Consider the following 9650-nt stretch of genomic DNA (forward strand, 5'->3'; position numbering starts at 1 on the left):
ACATGGGAACCTCATATCACCAACAAAGTAGTGCCAGCAGCACAGCGCATCCTTTGGACCTGGGATTCCTACATTGAGAAGCACCTCGACCAGGGAAGATTGAGAAGCACCTTCCTCCGGAACCAAGAGACAGAGAGAAAGCCTTCCCCTGGAGCTGACACCCTGAATTCGGACTTCTAGCCTCCTAGACTGTGAGAGAATAAATTTCTCTTTGTAAAAGCCATCCACTTGTCAGATTTATGTTATAACAGCACTAGATAAACCAATTCAGCACAGTAAGCAAGGGTTAGTCCAGCATAGGAACTGTCTAGGCAAGCTTACATCTGTCCCATGGTGGAATCTCTTCAGTGTGGATCTCTAATGACAATGACTCCCTCCCAAAGGGAAGACTGAGCTAGTCATGGTGGTCTGGGCCAGAATACCATTGTTGCAGATAACATGGAAGCAGAAGGGCGCACTCAGTGAAAGAGCAGTTTGGACAGCCCCAGGAGCCAGCCCAGGGTGGAGACAAGGAGGCATCAGTATCTTGTTGAGCCTACAAGGGAGTGATTTTCTGGAGCAGGCTCAGCCTCATGGGCGTATGACCTATGCTCACGAGAGCCTGTGCCTGGTTTAATACACTGCTCTTAATATCTTGAAATTAGAACAATGGGCCCCAAAACGTATGTATCCTACCGTGCTCTGGAAGAATCCATCCTTATCGGGACTCAGGCCAGAAATGACTTTGGGGCAAAGCCTTAATTTGAACTACAGAATGTTAAAGATCAGGCTAAAGTCCATGGCAGTCTTGGAACAGAGTAGCCAGAGACTGAGAACTTTAGTCTTCAGCCAGGGCCAGATCTGAGGCAAGTTCACAGCTCCCTCCTGTCCCATGGTAGCAGGCCCTGGGAGGCAGATGTTATCTGAATTCATGGTGGTATTGTTAAGGCTTACCTGCACACTTATGCTTTGGATAAGTCTCCATGGGGTAGATGTAACATTCTCAACCAAACCTTCTGTTGTCTTTAAGTCTTGAGTTCAGGGTCCGTCCAGGTATTACTGTATTTGAAAGCTGAGTCTTCAAGCAGAGTCTTCTGTGGTCATTACAAGGAGATCCTGATGTGGAAAATGAACACAACCAGAGAGCCTACCTATATAGAGAATGTACGCTTTTTTTGGATGTGCTCCATGTTACTCTTCACTGGGAAGAAAAAGTTTTAAGAGCCACCAAACTGTCCCATCCAGCACGTTACAGTTGGGGTCTAGGGCACCAGTGATGCCTCAGAGCTCAGCTACAGCCTGGTAGAACATGGCTCACAGAGAAGTAGGAGATGATGGCATGACGTAGGTGCCCACATATTTGCTTTAGGAATTAGATGAAAAATTAGAGAGTGGACTAGAATACTCCCCAGAGAGGGCAGCTGGGTCAGATGAGTTTTTCCAAGATGTGGGTGGAGTGGGGTCGATCTCCCTAGGTGGAGGCAGAAGGGCTGCCGGAGAATGGGGTGAAAGTTTAGATTGATTGTGTAATGATTAACTTAAGGAGGATACTCTGTCTTCCAATTAAATTCCATTTTGCTAAGTGGCTTGGTGATAAGATAACATGAAGGAAACTTATGTAGTAGGCACGGCCTGTAGGGAAAGCCAGTGGCTTTGGCTTCTGCTGAGATGGCTGCTGGACTCTGGGTTGCCCTGTCTGCACTCAGGGTGCTGTTTCTCTTGCTGTGTGTTGAGCCCTGGGCTGAGGGTGGGAAGGTGCTGGTGGTGCCCATGGAGGGCAGCCACTGGCTCAGCATGAGAAAGGCTGTGCGGGAGCTCCAAGCCAGGGGGCACCAGACAGTTGTCCTCGCGCCTGAGGTGAATGTGCACATCAAAGGAGAAGACTTCTTCACCCTGAAAAACTACGCCATTCCGTACACCCAGGACGAATTCGAAGACATCTTCCTGCACCAGAGTCACTTGATTTTTGAAAGTGAACATTTCCTGAAGACATTTCTTAAAACAATCATCATTTTGCAAAATGTGTCTGCATTCTATCAAAGGTCTTGTGCAAGTCTTTTGTATAACAAGGACCTGATCAGGTATCTGAATGATAGTTCCTTTGATGTGGTTTTAACTGACCCTGTTTATCCCTGTGGGACAGTGCTGGCTGAGTACCTGTCAGTTCCTGCTGTGTATTTTTTGCGTTACATTCCATGTGAATTGGATTTTGAGGGCACACAATGCCCAAATCCATCTTCGTATATTCCTAGGTTGTTAACAAGGAATTCAGACCACATGACATTTCTGCAGAGGGTCAAGAACATGCTCTACCTTCTGGCCCCACAGTACATTTGCAGTATATTTTTTGCTCCTTTTGCAAGCCTTGCTTCTGAGCTCTTTCAGAGAGGGGTGTCCGTGGTGGATATTTTCAGCTATGGATCTGTGTGGCTATTCAGAGGAGACTTTGTGATGGACTTCCCCAGGCCAATCATGCCCAACATGGTGTTCATTGGGGGCGTAAACTGTGCCAACAGAAAGCCACTCTCTCAGGTCTGTATTGATGCCCTTACTCAATCAGTGTTCCAGATGGAACACATTTTTTAAAAAGTTACTTTCAAGTGCTTACCGATCTACCAATCTTTCTAGAGATTTCTATGTCTCATTCTCCTTCGAACAGTGTTCTGTGAGATAAACTGTTGAAGTGTTAGCAGTAGGGTAGTTCACATTTGGAATGGTCATTGAGAGGAATGAGAGGGGAGTTGAGGGTCCATAACATGATTGACAAGCAATGGTGTTCCTCAACCCAGGTTGTCCATTTGTAAAGGCACCATCTTCATAGTTGTGCAATTTTCTTCAGCTGTGTAAGAGCTAGAAATTGAGCTGTGGAAGCCAGAATTGTATGTAAGGTATGGCAAGTATAGCACATGGCCTGGCTGCCACTGGGCCTGGGGGTGGGGCTAGAAGGTACCAAAGAACAGTTTCTATTAGGCAATGTAATTTCCATGGTCAACTATGGATTATTCAGCAATTTAGCACTAATTGCCCTATACGATATTTTCTGATAGATATGTGTTCTGGTGGAACTGATTCATCTGGGGCTTATTGCTTGCAGGTGTGAGTAGAAGGATGCAGAAACGAGCAAATTTCCTTTGTTGACATGAGAGTTTTTAGAGGTCTCATCTTGGAAGGATGGAGATGTGATGATAGAGGGGACCTAAGCACCCAAAGGAAGTAGATGTTCCAAGCAGTTTGAATTAGTTAAATGGAAGTGAGACAACCCCAGAGAGGGAAGGTTGGGGGCTGGTGATCAGAGAAAGAAATAATGGAGTCTAACATTTCAGAAGTGGGATTTTTCTTACAGGATGTTGCCTGCCCAGGAGTTGGTGTTTGGTGTTTGCTGTAGAATGTGGGAACATATCAGACTTGGGAAAGCATTACGAAGGTTGCATGTCAAATGGGTCTTCTACCTGGGATGCTGACATCATCAAAAGATGGTGATTGGGGAGATAAAACTGTGAACCTGAGAGCCAAGTTACGGTAGAGACAGTGATGAAGAGAAATGAACTTAAAAGGGAAAGGGTCTTTTAGGAGGGGTTGACGACTCCGCAAAAACCACCACAGCCCACCACACCCCAACCAAGCCCAGGTTTCCATGGTGGGAACTACTCTTTACCAATAATTTCAGAGACATTGTACGTTAACCCTCAATATTTGGGTTTGTTCGTTAAAATAGGACTGTGGGGGCCGAATTTTGTTTCTTAATACACTGAGCGACCCATCTTTTTAGATTGGTGAATTCAGCTCATTTGTGTCATGTTATTGTTGTTATGTAATGTTGAGTTGGTACACGGTGACCCATGTACAACAGAACGAAACACTGTCGGGTACTGCGCCATCTTCACAATCCTTGTTATGCTTGAGCCCATTTTTGCAGACACTGTGTTAATCCATCTCATTGAGGGTCTTCCTCTCTTTTGCAGATTCTTTACTTTACCAAGCATGCTCTCCGTCTACAGGGACTGGTCTCTCCTGGTAACATGTCCAAAGTAGGTGAGAGAAACTCTTGCCATCATTGCTTCTTAGGAGCATTCTGGCTGTACTTCTTCCAAAACAGATGTGTTTGTTCTTCTGGCAGTCCGTGGTATATTCAATATTCTTCATCTATGCCATAATTCAAAAGCATAAATTCTTCTTTGATCTTCCTTATTCATTGTCCAATTTTCACATGCATAAGTGTCAGGTGCCCCTTAGTCTCTAAAGTGACACTTTTGCTTATTAACACCTAAAGAGATCTTTTGTAACAGATTTGCCCAATGCAATGCATCATTTGATTTCTTGACTGCTGCTTCCATGGGTGTTGATCGTGGTTCAAGTAAAGTGAAATTCTTGACAACTTCGAACTTTTCTCTGTTTATCATGACGTTGCTTATTTGTCCAGTTGTGAGGATTTTTGTTTTCTTTATGTTGAGGTGTAATCCATACTGAAGGCTGCGGTCTTTGATATTTGTCAGTAAGTGCTCCAAGTCCTCTTGGCTTTCAGCAAGCAAGGTTGTATTATCTGCATAATTCAGATTGTTAATTAGTCTTCCTCCAATCCTGATGCCCTGTTCTTCTTTGTATACCCAACTTCTCAGATTATTTGTTCAGATTATTTGAATAACTATGATGAAAGGATACAACCGTGATGCGCACTTTTCCTGACTTTGAATCATGCGGTGTTCCCTTGTTCTGCTCCAGTGACTGCCTCTGGGTCTAGGAACAAGTTTCTCATGAGCACAATTAAGTGTTCTGGAATTCCCATTCTTCATAATGTTACCCATAATTTGTTATGATCCACACAGTTGAACACTTTTGCAGAGACAATAAAACATAGGTAAACACTTTCCTGATATTCTCTCCTTTCAGCCAGAATCCACCTGACATGAGCAATGATATCCCTGGATTCACATCCTGTTCTGAATCCAGCTTGAATTTTTGGCAGTTCTCTGCCAAGATACTGCTGCAGCTGCTTTTGAATAATCTTTGGACAAATTTTATCTATGTGTTATGTTAATAATAGTGTTTGAGAATTTCCACATTCACTTGGATCATCTTTCTTTGGAATAGGCATAAATATGGATCTTTCCAGTCATTTGGCCAGGTAACTGCCTTCTAAACTTCTTGGTATAGACAGACGAGAAAGCACTTGCAGAGATGCATCCATTTGTTGAAACATCTCAATTGGTACTCTGTCAATTCCTGGGGCCTTGTTTTTTTGCCAGTGCTTTAGGGTAGCTTGAACCTCTTTCTTCAGCACCATGGGTTCCTGATCACATGCTATATCCTGAAATGATTGGATGTTGACGAATTCTTTTTGGTATAGTGACTCCATGTATTTCTTCTGTCTTTCTTCGGTACTTCCTGTGTAATTTAATATTTTCCCCATAGAATATCAATATTGCAACATAGACTATCAATATTGCAAGATATTAACATTGCAACTCAAGCCTTGAAGTTTTTCTTCAATTCTTTCAGCTTGAGAAATGCCGAGCATGGTCTTCTTTGAAATCTCCTGTTCAGCTCTCTCACTTCATCATTTCTTCCTTTTGCTTTCGCTACTCGACATTCAAAGGTGAGTTTCAGACTCTCTACTGACATCCATTTTGGTCTTTCTTTCCTGTCTTTTTAATGCATTTTGCTTTCTTCATGTATGATGTTCTTGATGTCATTCCACAACTCCTCTGGTCTTCAGTCATTCAGTGCTGAACACATCACATCTTTTCTTGAGATGATCTCTAAATTCAAGTGGGATATACTCAAGGTCATACTTTGGCTTTTGTGGACTTCTTCTAATTTTCTTCAGTTTCAGCTTGAACTTGCATGTGAGCAGTTGATGCTCTGTTCCACAGTTGGCCCCTCGTCTTGTTCTGACTGATGATATTGAGGTTTTCCATCATCTCTTTCCACAGATGTAGTTGATTTGATTCCTGTCTATTCCACCTGGCAAGGTCCACATGTATAGTTGCCATTTATGTTGATGAAAAAAGGTGTTCACAATGAAGAAGTCATTGGTCTTGCAAAATTCTATCATGCCATCTCTGGCACGTTTCTATCACCAAGGCCATATTTTCCAACTAGAGATCCTTCTTTGTTTCCAGCTTTCCCATTCCAGTCACCAGTAGTTACTAGTGCATCCTTCTTTCCTTCCAGCTTTCACATTCCAATCATCACTAATTATCAATGCATCTTGATGGCATGTTTGATCAATTTCAGTCTGCAGAAGTTGGTAAAAATCTTCAGTTTCTTCATCTTTGGCCTTAGTGGTAGGTGTGTAAATTTGAATAATCATTGTATTGACTAGTCTTCCTTGTAGGCGTGTGGATGTTATCCTGTCACTGACAGTGTTGTGCTTCAGGCTAGATCTTGAAATATTCTTTTTGACAATGAATGCAATGCCATTCCTCTTCAAGTTGTCATTCCCAGCATAGCAGATCAAATGATTGTCTGATTCTGAATGGCCAATAGTAGTCCATTTCAGCTCACTAATGCCTAGGACATCGATGTTTATGTCTTCCTTTTCATTTTTGACAATTTCCAATTTTCTTAGATTCCTACTTTTACATTTAACATTCCAATTATTAATGGATGTTTGTAGCTGTTTCTTCTCACTTTGAGTTGTGCCACATCAGCAAATGAAGGCCCCAAAAGCTTGACTCCATCCATCTCATTAAGGTTGACTCCACTTTGAGAACGCAGCTCTTCCCTAGTCATCTTTTGAGTGCCTTTCAACCTGAGGAGTTCATCTTCTGGCACTATATCAGATAATGTTCCTCTGCTATTCATAATGTTTTCCCTAACTAATTCTTTTCTGAAGTAGACTGCCAGGTCCTTCTTCCTAGTCTGTCTTAGTCTGGACTCTCAGCTGAAACCTGTCTGCCAGGGGTGACCCTCTGGTATTTGAATACCGGTGGCATAGCTTCCAGCATCACAGCAACATGCAAGCCCCCACAGTACGACAAACTGACAGACGCATGGGGGAAGAAGAAGAACTGATGCCTTTGAATATGGTGTTGGTGAAGAATATTGAATATACCACAGGCTGCAGAAGAAAAGAAGGATCTTTGTTGGAAGAAATACAGTCAGAATACTCTTTAGAAGCATACTTTGGACATGTTATCAGGAGGGACCAGTCCCTGGAGAAAGACATCATGCTTAGTAAACTAGGTGGTCAGCAAAAAAGAGGAAGACCCTCAATGAGATGGAGAGACACAGTGACCGCAGCAATAGGCTCAAACACAGCAATGATTGTGAGGATGGCACAGGATTGGGCAGTGTTTCTTCTACTGTACACAGGGTCACTATGAGTCGAAACCAACTAGAGGGCTCCTAACAACAACAATGATGTCTTCTTACTTAGCTTTTGATCTTGTTTATTAGATTGAGTTGTAAACACACAGCAGACAATCACAGTGAAGAAATCTAAAAATGTTATCCTGGTACTGCTCTCTGACAGATGACTATTTCAGATATAGCTGTACAGCCAAAAGGGAATAGTGAGATCTTAGCAGAGCAAAGGTGATCTCATTTAGGTTACTTGCTGGTCCTACCACCAGATACAGGTACTTCCTTACTTATGATGTATTCGAGTTACAACAAATCACACTTATGACCATTCTTTTTTTTTCTTGTACATCTTACTGATATGTACTACATACAATGATGTAGTGTGTAATTTGCTGATCTTATCATTTTCAGATGTTCACGTGCCAACAAATAGAGACCGAATTTATAAAGAAACTGATAATAAAAGGCAATAATTGTTGTTGTTGTTAGGTGCATCCAGGTGATTTCAACTCATGGCGACCCTATGTACAACAGAATGAAATATTGCCCAGTCCTGTGCCATCCTCACAACCATTGCTATGTTGGAGCCCATTGTTGCCACCACTGTGTCAATCTGTCTTGTTGAAGGTCTTCCTCTTTTTTGCTAATCCTCTGCTAAGCATGATGTCCTTCTCCAGGGTCTGGTCCCTCCTGATAACATGTCCAAAGTATGTGAAATGTAGTCTCACCATTCTTCCTTCTTAGAAGTGTTCTAGCTGTACTTCTCCAAGACATATTTGTTCCTTCTTTTGGTAGTCTATGGTATATTCAATAATCTTTGCCAATGCTATGATCCAAAGCCATCAATTCTTTTTTGGTCTTCCTTATATTATTCATTGTCCAGCTTTCATATGCATATGAGGTGATTGAAAACACCATGGCTTGGGTCAGGCTCACGTTGGTCTTGAAGGTAACATCTTTGCTTTTTAATACTTTAAAGAGGTCTTTTGCAACAGATTTGCCCAATGCAATGCGTCATTTGATTTCTTGACTGCTGCTTCCATGGGTGTTGATTGTGGATCCATGTAACATGAAATCCTTGACTACTTCAATCTTTTCTCCCTTTATCATGATGTTGCTTATTGGTCCAGTTGTGCGGGTGTTTGTTTACTTTATGTTGAGGTGTAACCCATACTGATTTCATCAGTAAGTGCTTCAAGTCCTCTTCACTTTCAGCAAGCAAGGTTGTGTCATCTGCATGTTTCAGGCTGTTAATGAGTCTTCCTTCAATCCTGATGCCCCGTTCTTCTTCATATTGTCCAGCTTCTTGCAATATAAAAATTATCATACCAATTATAAACAACAATGTTTATAGCAACATTATTCACAATAGCCAAAAGGTGGAGACAACCTAACTGTCCACTGTGATGGTTAACCTTACGTGTCAACTCAGGTAGGCTATGATTCTCAGTGCTTTGGCAGGCACTATGTAATCACCTTTCATTTTGTGATCTGATGTGAGCAGCCAATCAGTTGAAAGAGGAGTTTCCTTGGGGGCGAGGCCTGCCTCCAGCATATAAATGCGTGTTCTGGCAAAGCTCTCATTCTCTTTCTGTCCTGCACTCTTCTCATTGCTGACCTTTGATATTGGGGAAAAAAGCCTGTAGAAGTCTCTGGCCTGCTGTCTGACCCTCAGAATTTTTTTCACCAACCCTCCGCAACTTCGTGATCCAGCAGAAGCCTCCTGCCTGCCACCTGACCCACAGATTTTGGGTTTTTCAACCCTTGCAACTAAGTGAGCCAGCAGAGGTCTTCTGCCTGTCATCTTGCCCATGGATATAGGACTTGCCAGCTCCCACAATTCATGAGCCATTTCCTCAGAATTGCATGAGCCATTTTCTTGAAGTAAAATTCTCTGTATATATTTATATACACTTCACTGGTTTTGCTCCTGAACAGAACCCAAACTAAGTCATCCATCAACAGAGGAACAGATAAATAAATAGTGGTATATACATAGGCTGCTAACCGAAAGTTTGATGGTTGGAACCCACCCAACCTCTCCATGGGAGAGAGATATGGTAATCTTCTTTCATAAGGATTCCAGCCAAGAAAAATCCCATGGGGTCTTTCTACTCTGTAACATGGGGTCCATTCTATTCTATCACAAGAGGTTGCTATGAGTTAGAATCGACTAATGGTACCCAAAATATACTCACAATGAAGTATTATTCAGTCATAAAAAGAAACAAAGTTCTGATACTTGCCACCAAATGAGTAATCATTGAAAAGTGAGTGAACTAAGCCAGACACAAAAGGTCAAATACTGTATGATTTCATAATTATGAAATATCTAGACTAGGTAAATCGATGGAGACAAAAGAAGA

At 42.2% G+C, this 9650-nt stretch overlaps 2 protein-coding genes across 5 annotated transcripts in view; both read left to right on the plus strand.

Moving 5' to 3' along the window:
* Positions 1-9650, plus strand: part of LOC126078229 (UDP-glucuronosyltransferase 1-6-like) — a 220496-nt gene that overhangs the window by 133204 nt on the left and 77642 nt on the right. The gene's annotated exons all lie outside the window — the stretch shown is intronic.
* On the plus strand, positions 1648-2565 carry LOC126077903 (UDP-glucuronosyltransferase 1A3-like). Its single transcript, XM_049887634.1, has one exon. It carries the CDS (start codon positions 1648-1650, stop codon positions 2563-2565), a length of 918 nt encoding a protein of 305 aa, XP_049743591.1.

Source organism: Elephas maximus, chromosome 6 (assembly GCF_024166365.1).
Source record: "Elephas maximus indicus isolate mEleMax1 chromosome 6, mEleMax1 primary haplotype, whole genome shotgun sequence".
NCBI classification, from domain to species: domain Eukaryota; kingdom Metazoa; phylum Chordata; class Mammalia; order Proboscidea; family Elephantidae; genus Elephas; species Elephas maximus.

What these genes read in the sequence shown, in the direction of transcription:
- LOC126077903 (XM_049887634.1), top strand. Translation starts at nt 1,648, where the DNA reads ATGGCTGCTGGACTCTGGGTTGCCCTGTCTGCACTCAGGGTGCTGTTT.